Raw genomic sequence first — 20,661 nt, 5'->3', positions numbered from 1 at the left:
TGGACGTTGACGTGATGGCATCACGTGCATGTGTGACATCATCACATCGATGTCCACGCGGATGGGGCCCTGAGCTTGCTAACCCTGGAAGGAGAGGTGCGGAGAGGTGCCGGCGCTAGCCGATGGCCTACAGGACATGCCTCTCGCCACGAGAGGCACATCCTGTAAGCAGTCAGGCGCCTCTCCTCTTCACCGGTGTCTCGCGGCACACACTGAATCTCACTGCGGCACACAGTTTGTGAAACGCTGCTTTAGAGGGTGTCCCTTTATGGAGACATCTTAAAAGGTACATCAACTCTTCTCTCCCTAGAAAAAAGGACCTCAGAAGCTGTCCATAGTTATGCCCGGCTTCTCAAAGGGAGAGAGAGGCCCTTTTAGAAAAACATTTACACATTTAGGTTCAACAGAAAGCCAATTTTGGCCCTACTTGGTAACATGGTTCCCAAAAATTGAATGTCTGTTTAGTCAGAATGGGTCTGCCTGTTCCTCAGCATGAAAAATAGAACAGAAGAATCAATGTGCATCCAAAATCCGAGTTTTATTCATAGCATTCAGTTTGATGGGGGAGGGGGGGCGTAATTTTCACATGCTGCTCTGGATCCTGCTAGCAGTTTGTGCTGAACTCAGCGAAGAGGAGCTCATCCGAGTCACTTCCCTACTGATCTGTGAAACAAACCTGCCACTCAAGCAGGTATTATTCATCCTTTTGCAGACAAATGCACAATTAAGTGCATAAGTGGCAGCTTGGAGACTAGGCAGATAAGTAGCACAGCGCTTAAACGCAAGGGAGAGCATGGATGGGGCTGCCACTTACAGAATGCTGCCATTTCTGCACACCCGTGCCGAAGTTTAAGTGGCGAGGATTTACGGCTGGTGCAACTGCAGTCACATCTGCCAATGCTGGCTTACGATAATATTCTGGGCATTCATATTCAGCCGGCGGTGCACAGCGTTTTGATAATGGCCACTGGCATTATACCCAGAAATTTGATGCCAGGCCTTGTCCGGGCTCCGGTATTAAATTTCTGGGTATTCAAAGTTCAATATTCGGCTCTTAACCAATTATAAAGAACCAAATAAAGATAGGACTGACTTTTCTGCAGTCGTGTTTATGTGGTTAACTTTAACCAGTTAAATGCCAAATATCACACTCAACTGGTTAACTGCTGACTCCACACACAGAATGCCCCCAAAGTAGCTGATTTGGCGTTGGGGCAAACCATCTGGTTAAGTGCCGCTGGAAATGCCCGTTTAGCCCTGGACAAGCGGCTTAAATGGTCAAGAGCTTAGCCTAACTGTTTTAATTATTTTGAATATCGGGCCCTATAATGATATCCAGACACCCAGTTGCCATTACAAAATAGGCACAGCATTATGGGAACCTAAACGGAGACACCCACTTAAGTATCACTCCCTAGATTCTTCTCAAGAACATACTATCAAGAAATATTTTGATGCAGCATCGTTCTACTTGTAAGTCCAGTCATCTATAGTAAGCATCTTTGACTACTGGGTGCCTATAAGAAAACTTTTAAAAGATTACGAGTGGTACAAAAATTCAGCTGTACGGTTGATTTTCGGTTTGAAAAAAATGGGAGCACATCAGTCCCTCTTACCAAAAATTACACTGGTTATCAACGGAGGTTAAAGTTCTGTTCAATTGTGCCTGTATCTGTTTTAAATCAATTTTTGGTATGTCTCCAGCTTACCTCGTTTCCCATTTCATCTATTTGCATGTCCTACTATAAAATCCTGTCATTTCAGGAGATTTCTGGATAGAACTCTTGCTTTTCAGGCAGCCAAAATGAACGACTGGCTTGGTAAAATTATTCCATGTGTTTCATCTTACTACTCTTTCAGAAAACTAGTAAAAACGCAATGATTTGATAGATTTGTAACCTAAGTTTTTTTTACTGTTTTGTTCACTTGTTTGTTATGTATCTTACTATGATTCTGTATAATTCGCTGACTGTTTCAGTTTCTGTTTCAGTTTCTCTTGGAAACCGCCTAGAACTGGCATGGACTGGCGGTATATAAGAATAAAGTTGTTATTATTATTGCTATTTCTTTAAAAAAGAACCTTTACTATTTTAGTTGGATGACAGAAATATTTCTAATCTCCATTAGATGTGGTGGGAAACCCAATGAAAGCCACGAGTGCTCAAATTCCTCCCACGAGCACCCAACAGGGCTCCCAGCACAAATGAAGCAGAAGGCATTCTACATAATTCTTTAACTTGGAAACCAATTCAACTACTATTAACATTTACTGGCAGTTAAATGTATCAGTCGCCAAAACACTGCAGCACATTAGTATGATTACAGGGGTCCACACCTACCCCCTTATCCTCATCCTCCAAATTCTCATGCTGCTCACACTCGCATGCTTCTGAGGAACTCACCAACCGTAAGGTCTTCAAAAAATCCCGTTCCCTTGGCTAATGATATAACGGACATAAAAGAAAGGACAGCAAAGACACAAGACAGACCACAAATGAAAAGAAGAGCATGAAAAGAACACAATGAAGAGACATCCCAAGCAAAGGAAGTCATGCTTACAATCAAGAAAAGATGGCACTTGAGGGTGTTGTTACATGTATCACAGCAGGAAGGGACACAGTATTTACTTTATTTACAGGGAGGGTGTTTCATGGCACTCCTGGTGTTTTTATTGTGACAATTTATTACATATTCTGTTTTTGCAAGGCAAAACATAAAGATAGCTAGCGTTTCCCAAATGCACACTAAAATAAGAAAGACGAAACCACATCAGCTGTGTGCGTTTTGCATTTTGGTAGGCTATATTAATTTACAAAAAAAAATAAAATTAAAATACCCTTGGCCGAAACACTGTAAATTGTAATGAGACTGTATATGAAAGATAAAAAGGCATTTTCATATTAGCCATTCTGAAAATATTAATGCTTGGTCAAGTGACTCACCATTTCTAACCATCACACACTGAAAAGAAACTTTTGTGCGTACAATAATTAAAAAGAGTTGTCAACCAACAGACTTGCATATTATTTCAAAAAATACTTGGTTGAAAAGTTAGGTTCAAATAATGATGGCTGATAGAATGGTCTCTACGTTCATCGGCCGTGTTTCGCTTAAATGGCTGCATCAGGGAGAGCTGGGCCTATTGAAAATTTAAAATGTGTAATACTAGGGTCTATTTAACTTTCCTGTGGTGGTAACATCTCGCTAACTCTATGACCTAGACAGCAGCCTACCTAACCTAGAGATACAACCTACTTGAAGTTTGGCGTCTGCTCATCTAAATCCACAATACTGTAGAGTACAATTGGCAATACTGCACAGTTTGCATAGCGTATGTTGTCTATTTCTTTCTTTAAGGGGTAATTCTATAAAGCTGGCACTTTTATGTGCCGAATACACATGCGTGCCAAAATTCCACTTAAGCACTATTCTGTGAAAATAGCACGTATTTGGTGGTGGGCGGAGTCTGGACAAAGCATGGGTAGAACTCACTCTTACATGCATATCTTAAAGGTCACTTATGTGCATATTTCCAGCATTTAGGCGTGAGCACTTACATTAACTCTGTGGCTGGTGTAAGTGGTTGTGTCTAAATTCTGCATGTGCATCTGATGTGTTACACTAGTATTCTTTAAAAGAAAGTAATACTTACTTTCCTTTATAGAAACATAATGGCAGATAAAGGACAAATGGCCCATCTGGTCAGCCTATCTGCAGCATCCACTATCTCCTCCTCTCCATGAGAGATCTCCCGTGGCTGTCCCACGTTTTCTTGAATTCAGACAAAGGCCTCCTTTTATCAAGCCGCGCTAGCGGTTTAACACACGTAATAGCGCGCGCTAAACCGCCGGCCACGCTAGCCGCTACCACCTCCTCTTGAGCAGGCGGTAGTTTTTGGCCAGCGCAGGGGTTAGTGGGTGATGAAAAGTCGCGTGCGTTAACCCCGCTAGCGCGGCTTGATAAAAGGAGCCTAAAGTCTTTGTCTCCACCACCTCTACCGGGAGACTATTCCACACATCTACCACCCTTTCTATAAAAAAGTATTTCCTTAGATTACTCCCGAGTCTATCGCTTCATATCTTCATCCTACTCCCTCTCACTTCAGAGCTTTCTTTCAACTGAAAGAGATTTGCCACGTGCGCATTTATGCCACATTGGAATTTAAATGTCTCTATCATATCTCCCCTCTCCTGCCTTCCCTCCAAAATATACATATTGGATGTTTAACTCTGTTCCCATACGCTTTATGATGAAGACCAACGACCATGTTAGTAGTCTTCCTCTGAATCAACTCCATCTTGTTTATATCTTTTTTCAAGGTGCGGTCTCCAGAACTGTACACAATATTTTAAATGAGGCTTCACCAGTCAATACATCCTTTTTCCTACTGGCCATACATTACCTCTCCCTAATTACCCAAGCATCCTTCTAGTTTCCGCCGTCACCTTTTGAACCTGTCCGGCTACCTTAAGATCATCACATACTTTTCATGCGCAAAAGTTCTTCGTTTTTGTACACCACTTAGAAGGCTCAATTGGGCGGTATAAGAAATTTTAAATAAACTTGAAACTTGAATATAAATAGATATAAAATTCAGACACATATTGGTATAAAAACCGTAAAAATATAAGGGATGGGATGGAAGTAATAGTATAAACGATTATTTGTCATGAATTGGACAGAATGCGGACTTGAGATTACGTACATTATGGGAGGTCCTATGCACTGAAAACTGTTCACAAATAATATACCAACCTCTTAGTTTACTACTTGAGGGTTTATCAATGAGGGTTTTTGAAAAAAGTATAAAAGACAACATATATGATCAATTAAAGAAGGTAAAAAAAATACTGTAGTTTGATGGCATATTTATGCCAAGTAACATGATACAGAGTGGTTGTTAGATATCTTTTAACCCAGTTTGCTAAAAACCCAAATAGTAGCAGGGCAAGCAGTGGCTTCTCCCATGTCTGTCTCAATAACACTATGAACTTTTCCTCCAGGAACTTGTCCAAACTTTTTTTTTTTAAACCAGCCTTACCACATCCTCTGGCAATGCATTCCAGAGCTTCTCTGAGTGAAAAAATATTTTCTCTATTGGTTTTAAAAGTATTACTCTGTAACTTCATCTAGTGTCCCCTAGTCTTTATAAATCTTGATGCATTAAAAAATCAATCCATTTGTACCCATTCTACACTGCACAAGATTTTGTAGACTTCAATCATATCTCCCCTCAGTCGTCTCTTTTCCAAGCTGAAGAACCCTAATCTCTTTAGTCTTTCCTCATATGAGAGAAGTTCCATCCCCTTTATCATCTTGGTTGCTCTTCTATGAACCTTTTCTAGTGCCGGTATATCTTTTTTGAGATAAGGAGACCAGAACTAAATGCAATACTCAAGGTGAGGTTGCACCATTTAGCAATACAAAGGCATTATGACATTCTTAGTCTTGTATACCATCCCTTTTCTAATAATTCCTAGCATCTTGTTTGATTTCTTGGCTGCCGCCGCATATTGGGCAAACATTTTCAGCATTCTTGAGCGCTGACCCCTTAGGTGGACCCTAGCATCTGTTAACTGTGATTTGGATTATTCTTCCCAATGTGCATCACTTTGCATTTGTCCACATTAAATTTCATCTGTCATTTGGATGCCCAGTCTTCCAATTTCCCTGAAGTCTTTCACTGTCTGCATTCATTTTAACAACTTTGAACAGTTTAGTGTCATCTGCATATTTAATCACCTCACTTGTAGTTCCAATTTTCCGATCATTTATAAATAAATTAAATAGAACTGGTCTCAGTACAGATATTCCTATGGCACACCACTATTTACCCTCCTCCACTGAGAAAAATGGCCATTTAACCCTACCCTTTGTTTTCTGTCTGATAACCAATTCTTAATCCACAAATGAACATTGCCTCCAATCCCATGACTCTTAATTTTCTCAGGAGCCTCTCATGAGGAACTTTATCAAAAGCTTTCTGGTACTTTGTCAAATGCCTTTTGAAAATCCAAATACACATTATCAACAGATTACCTTTATGTACATGTTCATTCATACCTTCAAAGAAATGCAGTAGATGGTGAGGCAAGACTTCACTTGACTAAAAAACTAAGTTTTCTTTCTCTTATTAATCCATGCTTAAGTTTATGTTCTGTCATTTTGTTCTTTATAATAGTCTATCTTTTTGCCCGGCACCGATGTCAGACTCACCGGTCTATAATTTCCCAGATCACCTCTGGAACCCTTATTATTGGCATCATGTTGGCCACCCTCCAGCCTTACGGTACTATGCTGGTTTTTAATTACAAATTACTAACAATAGCTCTGCAAGTTCATTTTTCAATTCTATCAGCACCCTGAGATGTATACCATTCAGTCCAGGTGATTTGCTACTGTTCAATTTGTCAAATTGACCCATTACATCATCCAGTATTACTGAAATGTGTTTGAGTTTCTCTGATTCATCAGAACTGAATACAATTTCTTGCACCGGTATCTCTCCCAGATCTTCTTCAGTGAAGACCAAGGCAAAGAATTAATCTCTCCACTATGTCCTTGTCTTCCCTGAGAGCCCCTTTTATCCCTTGGTCGTCTAGCGGTCAGATTGATTCTCTTCACAGCTTCTGGGTTTTAATATACCTAAAAAGGTTTTTACTGTGTGTTTTTGCTTACAGTGCAATCTTCTTTTCAATAGAAAATGACCCGGTGACAAAATTTATCACCGCTCCCATTAGAACATAAGAAACGCCTTCACCGGATCAGACCAAGGTCGATCTGCACATGCAGAGGCCCATTTAGGTGCTCCTTTTTGGAGACCCGGATTTCCCGTATCCCTCAATAATAAGAACATAAGAAACGAGAGGAATTTTATCCCCTTTATCATTTTGGTCACTCTTCTTTGAATCTTTTCTACTTCCACTATATATATTTTTTTAATACGATGACCAGAAGTGAATGTAATACTCAAGGTGAAGTCACACCATGCAACGATACAGAAGCATTATAATATTCTTGGTCTTATTTACTACTATCCCTTTCCTAATAATTCCTAGCATCCTGTTTGCTTTTTTGGCCACTATGGCACACTGGGTGGAAGGTTTCAGCCTACTGTCTGCAATGACACCTAGATCTTTTTTCTTGGGTGGTAACCACTAAGGTGGACCCTAGCATCAGGTAACTATGATTTGGATTATTCTTTCCAATGTGCATCACTTTGCATTTGTCCACATTAAATTTCATCTGCCATTTGGATTCCCAGTCTTCCAATTTCCTAAGGTCTTCCTGCAATTTTTCACAGTATGGATGTGTTTTAACAACTATTCTGTAAAATCCTTTTTTTTTTTTATATACATTACAATTTACAATATTTAGACTAAAGATATTTTTGATTTTTGGTTATTGACTTGACCATGGTATTTATTCTTGTAGCAGTATTATTATTTTTCTTCTTTAGGTATGCCAAATTAATCAACAAGCAATTTGATATGTGGCTACAGGATGACATCCAAGCCCATTCTCTATTAAGTCCTTAAAGGACAAAATATATGGTTCTGTCAAATGAAATTTTTAAAAAACATTGTTAAATATCTCATGTGCTTCCCTAGAGCTCTTCTTTTTGTTACTGATACACTTCTTGTTCTATGGGATTCATCATGCAAAAAAAAAAAATTTGAACAAAAAAAAAAACTATATAAAACCAAAAGAACTATGGAGGACTTACCAAGGTGTCTCCAGATAAGACTTCTAAAAGTGAGATTAAGTTATGTCCATCACGCAAGTCTTCATAGAGGTCACTCACATGTTTCCGTACCTAGATGTAAAAGAGAAAGTTTCACTTTCCTTTTCTGGGGAAAGCAGTTTGTAATACACACATTTCTGATAACTTTCTTATCTGATACAATAAGTAAAATACATTGATTTGGTAGCAGAAAAAAATGTCGTCAATTCTCAGTCTGAAAAACTCAGGAGACTACATTCAAAGGACTTATGCTCCTAACTTTGGGCCCCTTTTATAAAGCCAAGGAAGCAATTCCCGCACGACAAATACGATGTAGACAATTTAATTCCTATGGGCTTTGTCACAGTTGATGCGCCAAGAATCAGTACCACAACTTTGTAAAAGAAGCCCTTTGAGAGTTATAAACTGGCTGCTTTGAAAATTTACTAGGGCTAACTGTATCGTATATACTCAAATATAAGATGAGATATTTATTGTAAACCACATTGAACCGTGACGTATTGCAGTATATAAATGTTTTATTATTATTATTATATTTGGGCCCAAAAATGGGGGGTCTTGTCTTATATTTGGGTCAGCGCCAACCCGCCTTGTTGCAGGCCCTATGACCTGGTGTGGCGTGACAGGAGGGATCCCTCCCATCTCCTGGCCCAGCCGACTCTGACAATTTTTTTACCTCCCTCCTGCCTCCCCCTGCGTACCTTTTTAAATCCCTGATGGTCCAGAGGGGTACCGGGAAGGAGCAAGCTTTCTGCCGTGAGTTCATGCAGTTCAGCAGTGTACTGGGCAGGAGTGAGCTTTTTGTGCTCCTGCCTGGCGCTGAGCCACTTACTGAATGACTGCCACCAGTTCTCGTGAGACTTGTGAGAACTGGTGGCAGCCATTCATGGAATGGCTCAGGGCTGGGCAGAGGCGCAAAAAGCTTGCTCCTGCCCGGTACACCACTGGGCCGCAAGAACTCGAGGCAGCCATACAGGGAGGGGCTCAGCATGGGGCAGGAGTGCAGAAAGCCCGGTACACCGCAGGACCACCAGGGATTCAAAAAGGTATACAAGGGGAGGCAGGCGGAAGGTAAAAAATTTGTCAGATCCCTCCTGTCCCGCCACACCAGGTCATAGGACAGGCTTGGTGGAGGACTGAAGGACTTCAGGAGGTGGGGGGACAGGGTACAAAGCAGGAAGGTGGATCAGGGTGCAGAGCCTGGCATGAAGGGAGGGGGACAGGGTGGAGAGCCAGTCAGGGCAGGGAGGGAGGGGGGCTGGGTGCAGATCCTGGCAGGGAAGGGCACAGGAATATTAACACACCCCAGCTTATATTTGAGTCAAATTTTTTCCTCCTTTCTGAGGGGAAAAAGGGTACCTTAACTTATATTTGGATTGTCTTACATTCGAGTATATACGATATATTCATTTTACTCAAAATCTCACCAAACTCTTAAATTTAGGAGCATAAAATTTGGATTGTAACAGGGGTGGATTTCAGTTAGTAAAAAGAAGTTATAAGCTTAGCACTGACTTTTAGCACAAGGCTCATAAATTTAAGTAAATGAATGGTAAGACTAAATTTATCAGTATAACGTTTAAGCTCCTAAAATAAGGTTAATTTTCATCTGAAAAATTATGCTCCTAAGTCTAGCTAAAGATAGGGAACTAAGTCACGGTAGAGATTTCTACCCCAGCCTAGAATTCCTATGAGCATCGCAGCATTTCACACTCCAAACCATGGTAGAACCCTCTACTGCAGCTTAGTAATAGAGGGCCTAATTTAGGTGCATAATTGTAGGAGCTCCACATTTTCTGAATATTGGGGCCTCAGTATTTTCCTAAGACAGTTCTAATGGAGTTCTCATCTTTGCAGAAGTTCTTTATTGAAGAGAACTGTTTGGTGTGACTATGCCCTCCTACAAAGCACTGCTTTAGCACTTTATATAGTGTCTGTCACAGATGTACAAATTGAAGTTCCCCCATATGTCACCAATGTATCTTATCAGTAGCTGAAAAATGGGAAGATACAGCCAAGTAAGGCCTAGATTCACTAACCTTACCGATCGTGTCCCGACCAGTTTGCGACCCCGACCCGATTAACTAACCTTCCTCCTGATCCGATCCACACCAATCCGATCTGTGCATGCAAATGAGGGGAAATGGTATGCAAAAGTAGGAAGGCAGTGATTCACTAAACAAAATCAGGAACACCGACTGGGCTGGCCGATCAAAAAAGAAGTGACTGCTGGGGACCAGTCGATCAAGTCCTTTCCGACTGTCCTGCTCTCTGCCGCCCTTCCCTGCAGTGCGAGCCCATGGTTTTAACCCGTGGGCTTAAAGTGGGGCTGCACTACGGCATGTTCTGCTCTGTTCCAGACTGGAACAGAACAGAACACACCGTGAGGAGCCCCGCTTTAAACCCGCGGGTTAAAACTGCAAGTTAAAAACACAGGCTCGCGAGTAACCTGCAACCTTCGCTTCCCGCCCTTCCCTGCAGCATATCCGATGGGCGGGTGTTTGAAGAAAAACAGCTCCTTTTGTAGGCAAAAGCACCAGCACGTTTCTTTGTCCACTGGATTGCTATGCCACAAGTATCAGTTAGGCAAAATGAGTAGGCGCATGCACGGACCATATCTACGGGCAAAGAGGATGGTCTGCGCATGCGTCTGGATCGCTCTGCAGCGATGCGTGGGGTCGCTGTGGGGCGTGCCTCCGATCGCTGCAATTTGCATGAGGAGGATTGGTGAATCGGTCGCCCGGGAAGACTCGGCCACGGATCGGATCACTTAGGTAAGTTTAGTGAATCTAGCCCTAAGTATTTAACCACTACTGTCAGCATTCTTTTTATAAATTCCGACTGCGATCAAAAAATATTCAGATATAAAGCTCCACTAGGCTGATTGTTGTCTGTGCAGAATGTTTGAATAAGGCAATCAGTGCTGGAACTTATCCAGATAGTGGCAATATTTAGTCTGATATCCCTTATCCTGATAACATGTTATCTGGAAAACAGGCTGAATATTTTCACTAGCCAGATAAGATCCAATAATGACTGCCTTATCCAGATATTGGATTCTTCTGTTCCTTTGAGCTTCCAACTTAATTGATTTGGAACCTTTACCAGGCCTTGGTGCCTCAGCTGCCGGGATGCTCTTCCAATTATTAACCCCATCCATGTAGACTAAAGCAACAGTCCTTTACCTTGGACTGCGACTCCTTTGAGAACCTGGCACAATATATTCAGGGGTTTTTTCAGGTGGTGTAGACCTGTAGAGGGTACCGACAATATTTCCCTGCATTTCAAATATGTACTATTCACCCCACTACAATGCAAAAATATAATAAAAATAGAGTTAAAAATATATATATATCTCCCAGATTGGTTCCCCCTCCACTCAATTAGTACAGCAGCAGGTCATAAATCTGTGACCTTCAGATTCAAAGATAGCCATCTTCCAGTTAGAACTATGCCCTTTCTCCTGTAATAAAGCTCTAGTTACCCTACCCCACATCACTCCTATAACAGAACCGGGTCAGCAGCATGCAGCATGCAAGAGCCACTACGCGCTGTCCCGGCAAACAAGTGCAGCTGGTGCTGAAGGAGCAGCCAAGCTGGAAGGAAGACGGACACGTGCTTGCAGGGGACACTGATCCAGCTTCGGCAGAGGCTGGACGGCCCTGAACAAGTAAGGGAGAAAAGAAGGGGGGAGGATGCGTTGGAACATGGGAGGGGCATGAATTTGGGACAAAGGTTGGAAGGCAAGGAGGGGGGGCACGGAATAGGGACACAGAAGGAAGGGAGGAGGCATGAACTTGGGACACAAGGGAGGGGATAGAAAGGGAGAATTGTTGGGGTTGAGTGTGTAAGTGAGAGGGAAAGATGGTGCACATAGGGAAAGGAAGAAAGAGGAAAATTGTTGGGCATAGGGAGAGAGAGAGGAGTGAGGAAGAGATACACGGGGAAGAGAAGGATGAGAGGGAGAAATGTTGGATATGGTGGTGGAGAGGGAACAGAGGGACAAATTGAAGGGGATGCAAGGGGGAAGAATGTTGGACATAGTGATGGAGGGAGAGGTGTGGCATGGTGCTGGAGAGGGGCGATAAAAGGAGAAATGGTGAGCAATAGTGAAAAATGCTGCACATGATGTGGGGGATAAGAGAGGGGAAAATGTTGGATATGGTAGTACAGGGAGTGGGAGAGATGCACCATGGATCTCTCTCTCTTTCCCCACTCCCTGTACACAGGATGGAGACGGGGACCAAGTTCACGGGGACGGGATGGGGTGGAGACATTTTTTTTTTTTTAATTTCAGTCTTAGTAGTTTGCCGGACCACAAAATAATTATTTTATTTCTGCCAGTCCATAGATGTAAAAAGGTTGATTTAGGATGCATGTAAATAATAATAACAGTTTATATACCGCAGGACCGTGAAGTTCTATGCAGTTTACAATGATTAAAAGATGTTACAAATTAATTGGAATTAACAAAGTTAGAAGCTAGAGATTAACAGCTCTAGGGATCAGTTATTGTGAAGTAAGACTGTACGGGTTACTTAGTTGTAACGGTTAACCTATTTAGAAGGGTTAGATATAGCATACTAAGGGCCTCTTCTATCAAACTGCGCTAGCAGTTTTTAGCACAGAAAACCGTACTGAATGGCCCGCGCTGCTCACGACACTCATAGGAACTCTATGAGCGTCGGGACCAGCGCGGGCCATTCAGCACAGCTCTCTGCGCTAAAAACTGCTAACGCAGTTTGATAGAAGAGGCCCTTAGTTACAATGGTTAACGTTAATCTTGTGTAAACATAGTATACATATATAAAAGTATAATAATGCAAACATGATATCCTGGTCTCAATGACTGAACCATAATAATGAAGTGTGGATTTTCAATCGGATGGAATGAAGAGTCTGTCACATAACCAAACTGGGCAATTTTTTTCATCAATTACCTCGTTTTCTAATCTGATGTTCTTTTAATCACAGACTTATCAACGGTCAGATTTTTTTTTTTTTCAGTGATATGGGGCAAATTCTATAAATGACATCCCGACTGTAGGCAGTGGTAGGCGTCCTACCGCTGTCTAACCAGCCAATAAGGATGCACGTTTTCTAAAACAAAATACCAAAGCAGGCCGTCTACACTGTAGGCATCTGTCTCGGGTATAGGGAGGTGCCTAGGGACGCTTAAGCTCGCCCAAGGCTGGGCATGGACGTGGTTTCGCTCGGAAGTGACCTTAGGCGAGATTAAGTGTCCCTAGGCATCTCTGGCCTACGAGTCTGATTGGCCAGATCCCTAAGGCCACTCCCATTAATGTACAGTGAAAGGTCTGCATACTGAAGTTTCACTTGCACTTAACAGGAGCGGGCTTATAATCGCAGTGACCATATTCAGAGCATTATTTCAGTAACCACACAAAGCCAGTGTAGTACAACTTATTTGTTACTGTTATTGGGCAGTCAACAATATTCCTATCATGCTAAACAGTATAAGGCATAAAGAACTTTCTAAAAAAGATCAATAAAACTTGTAACATATACAGTAACTAGTGTCTGTTAAATGGGAGAAAAAAAATTTGTAATAGTTTTCTGTACAGTGTTTTGTCTATTTGTGTTGTAGACAAGGTCAAGCAGATAATAATGTTCATAGCTCTGGCACTCATTACACTCTAGATAAGCCCTGGCAATTTTCAAGCTGCGTAATGCAGTGGCAAATATCACAGTGGGCCTTGCATTACGCTCACTGCCAACTTCCACCCCAACTGGCTCATCGTCAGAGTCTCCCGCATCCTCAACCGCAAACTTGTAGTTCTGAGCCAATCTCAGCGTCATTTCTATTGACAGATCTCTGCAGGTCATCATCAAATACCACATAGCGATCAACCATCACTTCCAGCTGGGATATCAACAGGACACTGAGGATGTAAGATTTTAATCATCAAAGCATTCTTTCATAAAGCTAGTCCTTCTGTTGCAGTTGGCCGCTGCATTCTGGGTAACACAATGCCAAGCCTCCTCTATGTTTGTAGCGAGTCCGGTAGGCTAAGCTTGCCAATGTTGGTATCATTATCCACAGAGAGAAAAAAGGAGGTGGTCATGCCCTTGTATAAGTTGTTGGTAAGGCCCCAGTTGGAGTATTATGTCCTGCTTTGGAGGCCATCAATCTCTCTTCAAGGACATAAGATGAGGCAATTCAGAGGACGGTGGCATAAATCATACAGAGATTGTGCCATAAGACATATGAGAAGAGTCTGGAGGATATGTATATGTTAGAGAAATATAATACAGACATTTAAGTACTCAAACCTCTTCCAGAGATAAAGAGGCGGTAGAACTAGAGGACATGAATGGAGGTTGCAGACAGGTAGACTTAGGAGTAATGTCAGGAAATACATTGGGAACAGAGGCCAATGCAAAACAGACTTCTACAATTTTTATCTTGTAGAGAATAACACAGGGTCAAGTACCCAAGGTTAACCGCAGGATGGGGACAGAGCCCATGGGACAGGGGCAGGGAAGGGGACAGAGCCTTACCTCCCGTGCATCCATTTACCTAATTCCAGGAGCGAAGCAGCCTGCAGAGAGGATTGCCGGTGCTAGCGATCTTGGCAGGCTGCCATCGGCCTTTGGAGCTGTTGTTTCCTCTGTTGCGATCCTGCCTCTGATGTCAGAAGAGGGGCGGGACTGCGGCAGAGAGCTCAGAATGGTTTACTTGAGTTTATTCAGGTACTCAAGCATTTTTCCCTGGCTGTCCCGGCGGACTCACAATCTATCTAATGTACCTGGGGCAATGGGGGGATTAAGTGACTTACCCAGGGTCACAAGGAGCAGCTTGGGGTTGAACCCAGAACCCCAGGGTGCTGAGGCTGTAGCTTTAACCACTGCACCACACTCCACACTCTCCCCCTTCAAGGGGGGGGACAGGCCTTCAGGGGGGTGCAGGCCTTCAGGGATGGGGTGCAGGCCTTCAGGGGGGATGGTGCAGGCCTTCAGGGGAGGAGGGCTCTGGTGTAGAAGTACACGGAGGAAAGGGGGGGTTCAAAGAGACGTGAGGCAAAGGAGAGAGATGGTGGACAATGGGATTTAGCAAGGAAAGGAACAGAAAGGGAGAGAAGCTGAGCGCAAGGAATGGTGTGGGGGAGATAGAGATACTGGATAGGAGGGTAGTTGGGAAGAGAAAGGGAGAGATGGTGGACCCTGGGGTGGTGTGAAAGGAGGGAGTGATGTTGGATGAAAGGGTAGTTGAGAAAAGGTGGATCTGGGGATGGAGACAAAAAAAAGGAAAGATGCCAGACTTCCGGGGGAGGGAAGGGAAATGGAAGGGGAGGACAGAGATGGGAAATGGATGGTTAGCACGGAAAAAGAAGAAAACAACAAATGGGCAGGAGACCCTGGCAAGTAAGTTATCAAGAGACAACCAGAGCCTGGGACCAAAATGATTTGAATAATGACCAGACAACAAAGGTAGGAAAAATGATTTTATTTTCAATTTAGTAATCAAAATGTGGCCGTTTTGATAATTTATATCTGCTGTCTATATTTTGCACTATGGCCCCCCTTTTACTAAACCGCAATAGCAGTTTTTAGCGCAGGGAGCCTATGAGCATCGAGAGCAGCGCAGGGCTATAGCAGTTTAGTAAAAAGAGAGGGGGTATATTTGTCTATTTTTGTATAGTTGTTACTGAAAAATATCAATGAATCTGGAACATGTACTGAGCCAAATTGGCAAGTTAAAAAGTGATAAATCACCTGGACCGGATGATATACATCCCGGGATACTAAAAGAACTCAAACATGAAATTGTTGACCTGCTGTTAAGTGATCTGTAACCTGTCACTACAATCACCTGTAGTACCTGAAAATTGGAGGGTGGCCAATGTTATGCCAATTTTTAAAAAGAGTTCCAGGGGAGATCTGGGAAATTACAGACCGGTAAGCCTGATTTCAGTGCCAGGCAAAATGGTGGAAACAATTATAAAAAATAAAATTGAGAACATATAATCAAACATGATTTAATGAGACAGAGTCAGCATGGGTTCAGCCGAGGGAGATCTTGCCTCACTAATTTGCTTCAATTATTTAAAGGTGTGAATAAACATGAGGATAAAGGTGAGCCGGATGATGTAGTGTGTCGAGATTTTCAGAAAGCTTTTGACAAAGTTCCTCACAAGAGGCTCCTGAAAAAATTAAAGTCATAGGATAGGTGGCAAAGTTTAGTTGTGGATTAAGAATTGGTTATCAGATAGAAAACAGAGGGCAGGGTAAAATAATTATTTTTCTCAATGGAGGAGAGTAAACAATAGAGTGCCACAAGGATCTGTACTGGGACCAGTGCTATTTAACTTATGGACATTAGGAAATTGGAAAACCGGGCGCCCAAGTGGCAGATAAAATTTAAAGTGGACAAATGCAAAGTGATGCATATTGGGAAGAATAACTTAAATCACAGATACCAGATGCTAGGGTTCACTTTGGGGGAAAAGCGCCCAAGAAAAAGATCTGGGTGTCACTGTAGACAATACGATGAAACCTTCTGCCCAATGTGCGGCAGTGGCCAAAAACGCAAATAAGATGCTAAGAATTATTTAAAAAGGGATGGTTAACAAGACTAAGAATGTTATAATGACTCTATATCACTCCTTGGTGTGGCCTCACCTGGAGTATTGCATTCAATTCTGGTCTCCTTATCTCAAGAAAGATATAGCGGCACTAGAAAAGGTTCAAAGACGAGCGACCAAGATGATAAAGGGGATGGAACTCCTCTCGTATGAGGAAAGACTAAAACAGTTAAGGCTCTTCAGCTTGGAAAAGAGATGGCTGAGGAGAGATATGATTGAAGTCTACAAAATCCTGAGTGGAGTAGAACAGGTACAAGTGGATCGATTTTTCACTTTGTCAAAAATTACAAAAACTAGAGGATACTCAATGAAACTGCAGGGAAATACTTTGAAAACCAATTGGAGGAAATATTTTTTCACTCAGAGAACAGTTACGCTCTGGAATGCATTGCCAGCGGTTGTGGTAAAAGCGGATAGCGTAGCCGGTTTGAAGAAAGGTTTGGACAAGTTCCTGGAGGAAAAGTCCATAGTCTGTTATTGAGAAAGACATGGGGGAAGCCACTGCATGCCCTGGATTGGTAGCATGAAATGTTGCTACTCTTTGGGTTTTGGCCAGGTACTGGTGACCTGAATTGGCCACCGTGAGGACCATTGGTCTGACCCAGTAAGGCTATTCTTATGTTCTTATATTCTTATGTTCTACCATGCAACTGCCATAGAGCTACTGTGTGTGAGTACCTAAATGTAGCAGGAAAGCATGTAATTTACAGTGCATAAGTGCGAGCCCTGCCTGTATCCCACCTGTGTTTCACCCCTTGCAAATATGTGCTATGTAAGTTAAGTGGGTATTTGAAGAAATGCATGTTCAGAATATTCTCATTTCCAGACATATCTGAACACAAAAGCACTTAAGTGCCATTATTGCAAATATTCATGGGCATTACATACATAAGCCCGAGTGTCTGGTTTATAAAATTGATTTTAAACTGCCTTCGGATAAAATTGACCAGAGCACCTAAAGCAGGGGTGTCCAACCTTTTGGCTTCACTGGGCCGCATTGACCGAAAAAAATGTTTCTGGGGCCGCACAAACGTGCAAATGCTGCAGCAAGACACAGGAGGGAGCCGGCAAGATGGTAAACACCCGGAGGCAGCAGAGGAAAACACTGCACCGCCCTCGACCGGGGCTGCACAAAATACTTCACGGGGCCGCATGCGGCCCTCGGGCCGCAGGTTGGACAACCCTGACCTACACTTTTGAGCTTCCTGAGGTCCTCTCAAGGAGCATCATTATCTGTACCCTCGTCAAAAGAAATTATACAATGAAATACCCGCAAGTGTGCCTTCTCAAGAGTAGCCCCCACACTCTGAAACTCACTCCCAGCGGAGCTATGCCAACTTGATTACCTCTATTTCAGGAAGAAGGAGATAGCCTGGCTCGTCTCCCAAATCTTTAATACATGTAGTGACTGAACCTTCCCTCTCTCCATGCCTAGACTAGTTTGCCTCGTATCATCCTGTGATTTAAATCACTTCCTTGTTTCTTAACTCAACTGTGCATATAATTTGCCTTCAGTTTAGCCATCCATTTACCCCAATGACTTTGCTCTATTCATCTTGTCCTATTCATGCATCTCAACTGCACTTCTCCCCAGCCATCTACTAAGATACTTCTTTGTATTGTACGAACAGCATTTGCATCATATCTATGTTATTTGGATATTCTAATGGGTGCCTACTAAGTTAGAAATATAGAAACAGAAAAAATGGCATCAGATAAAGGCCAGCGTCTTCTGGTTCTCAACCTGTTGCTCTAGCCTTCAGGCTATTCCTCCATATAACCATTAAGTTAGTCCTCATTTGTTAATATTGCGGGTATCATATCATACATTTATTTGTATCATATGTATGACATATGAATGTACTTCCATGCTACCTATTATGTCATCGTTATCATATTTCTGTTACATGATTGTTTTGAAGTGTTGTTTAAATGTTTCTATTACTAGGATTCAATCTGCCTCACTGATTGTACATATGTTTTCTTGTGGTCATTTTAGTATTGTTATGCTGTAAACAAATCTGAAAGTTTTATGGCAAGCTATATGTGCTCTACATCGCCTTGAGTAAATCTCTTCATAAAGGTGATTAACAAATCCCACTAAATAGCATATATATTTTGCTTGTTTTTATGACAGATGTCTATCTGGAAATTTCAACTATACATTTCTGACTCAACATATATAAGATGGATTATGATTCATATTGTTTTGTTTTATGTTTTTGTGTATTTTTTATATTTTATGTATATTTATCTGGAATCTGCTTAGGTAGAGGTGGGCTACAAATTTTTAAAATATATAAATGAAATCAATCTTACACTAACAATAAAGGGTCTCTATTCTATAGTCCAACTGACCCTTCTCGATAAAACTGCAAGGAAATACTTTTAAAACTAATAGGAGGAAATATTTTTTCACTCAGAGAATAGTTAAGATCTGGAACACGTTGCCAGAGGGTGTGGTAAAAGCGGATAGCGTAACTAGTTTTAAGAAAGTTTGGACAAATTCCTGGAGGATAAGTCCATAGTCTGTTATTAAGACATGGGGGAAGCCTCTGCTCGCACTGGATCAGTAGCATGGAATGTTACTACTGTTTGAGGTTCCAGAATCTTTTGTTGCTCTTTGGGATTCCGGAATCTTGCTATTCTTTAGGATTCTGAATGGAATATTGCTACTCTTTGGGTTTTGGCCAGGTACTAGGGACCTGGACTGACCACCGTGAGAACGGGCTACTGGGCTTGATGGACCATTGGTCTGACCCGGTAAGGCTATTCTTATGTTCTCCAATTCAAGCAGACTCAAATGGTGTTTTTATAATCCCAGGACTAACATGGATTTGTCTTATAGTACTTCTGGGTAAATAATAATAATAATAATTTTATTTCTTATATACCGTTATACCACAAGTTCAAAGCGGTTTACAACAAGATACATGCAATGAGAGTATGCGATGTTTACAACAAGAAATATATGTTTACAACATGATACATGAGTTCAGAGCAGTTTACAAGAGATGTTTGAGATGAACAATGTAGGTGTGCAGGAAGATGGGCGTAGGGTGTGAGGGTGAGAGTGCTACAAAAGCTCCACAAGCAGGACTGCCATAGTATAAGTGATTAACCTTTCACTGCCTTAATGAACCTCCTACAGTTTCCTCTTGTTTCTGTAGCATTAGTGTCCCATGTTTGGACAAGTGAGTGTAAAGGAGTAAAGACTATATACTTAGGACCAGATTCTGTAAACCGCGCCTAAATCAGCAGTTACCTACAAAAACAGCACAGGCCACATGTCAATCACGCTTAGGCAGATAACGGTGCCTATCAGAAAACTTTAAATCCAATATCAAATTCCAAGCTTCCAACCTTTAGAATATTCTTTCTGTGTTACTCCTTTAAATCCTTAACTGATGTTGCTACTTCTGTTTTAGCCATAGACCTCAAAAACACCCCTCCTCCGTCCCATAAAGGTTATGATCTCATAACGGGGAGATTCATGTGTAACCTCCTCATCGGTCAAGGCTTAAATTTTTAATGGCTGATGCTCAATAATTTTATATTTATTTTGAACACTTTTTATACTTTAAAACGACTAATGAAGTTTATGTACTTATCTTCAAAAGTGTTGCTGTACTTAGGCTAGTGGACCCGACATGTTTCGCTGCCGCTTCGTCAGGGATCCACTCTTGCCGTTAACCATTATAACTTCATTAGTCGTTTGTTGATATCAGAAAACTTAGGCATCTGCTTTGTAGATCAGGGTTTTACTGGTCTACATTGCAGACGCCTAAGTTCTTTTGGGAGAACTGCATCTCACGGCGCCTTCTTAGACGTGATTACGATGCCTATCTTTGTAGGCGTCTACTGGCACCTAATTTTTTTTTTTTTTACAAGTTTGGTAATCGTTTTTTAACGGCACAGTCAATTACTGCGCCGATTAAAACCAATTAAATCTTCCTTGTTAGGAAGACGTTGCATTTTGTTACACTAGAGACAATTTGATGCACCGCTTTTACCTTTTGGAGAAATGAACTGTTCACAATGTTAAAAATGGAATATTTGGATGTCAGGAAAGGGTCACCTCAAATGTGGAAATGTATAAAGACATTTGGTCACCTATGTTGGATGGTTTCTCCCACAGAGCACATAGTTTGCTCTTAAATTCATGATGCTGGAGCTCTCAGGGGTTGGGTTTAGAGGGGGGGGTTCTTTTTCACAGTTCTGGGACACATTCCTTCAAGCTTCCATGAAAAAATCACGTAGATAGCTTTACATTGTCTGTTGATGTTGGTGTTCTGTATATCTTTTATGGTG

General features: G+C 41.8%; 1 protein-coding gene across 8 annotated transcripts in view; it reads right to left on the bottom strand.

The window, feature by feature from the left end:
- The window catches only part of DST (dystonin), an 883,569-nt gene that overhangs the window by 643,664 nt on the left and 219,244 nt on the right, over positions 1-20,661 (bottom strand). For 4 of the 8 annotated variants that reach the window (XM_033936420.1, XM_033936422.1, XM_033936423.1 and 1 more), the window contains 2 exons: positions 7,727-7,816; positions 2,403-2,438 (listed from right to left, as the gene is read on the bottom strand). In XM_033936420.1, the coding sequence (XP_033792311.1) occupies positions 2,403-2,438; positions 7,727-7,816 (126 nt within the window). The remainder of the gene's footprint in view (positions 1-2,402; positions 2,439-7,726; positions 7,817-20,661) is intronic. The other 4 variants (XM_033936427.1, XM_033936425.1, XM_033936429.1 and 1 more) reach the window with 1 other exon arrangement.

Source organism: Geotrypetes seraphini, chromosome 3, assembly GCF_902459505.1.
Source record: "Geotrypetes seraphini chromosome 3, aGeoSer1.1, whole genome shotgun sequence".
In the NCBI taxonomy this organism is placed as follows: Eukaryota; Metazoa; Chordata; class Amphibia; order Gymnophiona; family Dermophiidae; genus Geotrypetes; species Geotrypetes seraphini.
The sequence above is the reverse complement of the archived record's forward strand: the minus strand, read 5'-3'. Positions and strand labels throughout refer to the sequence as shown.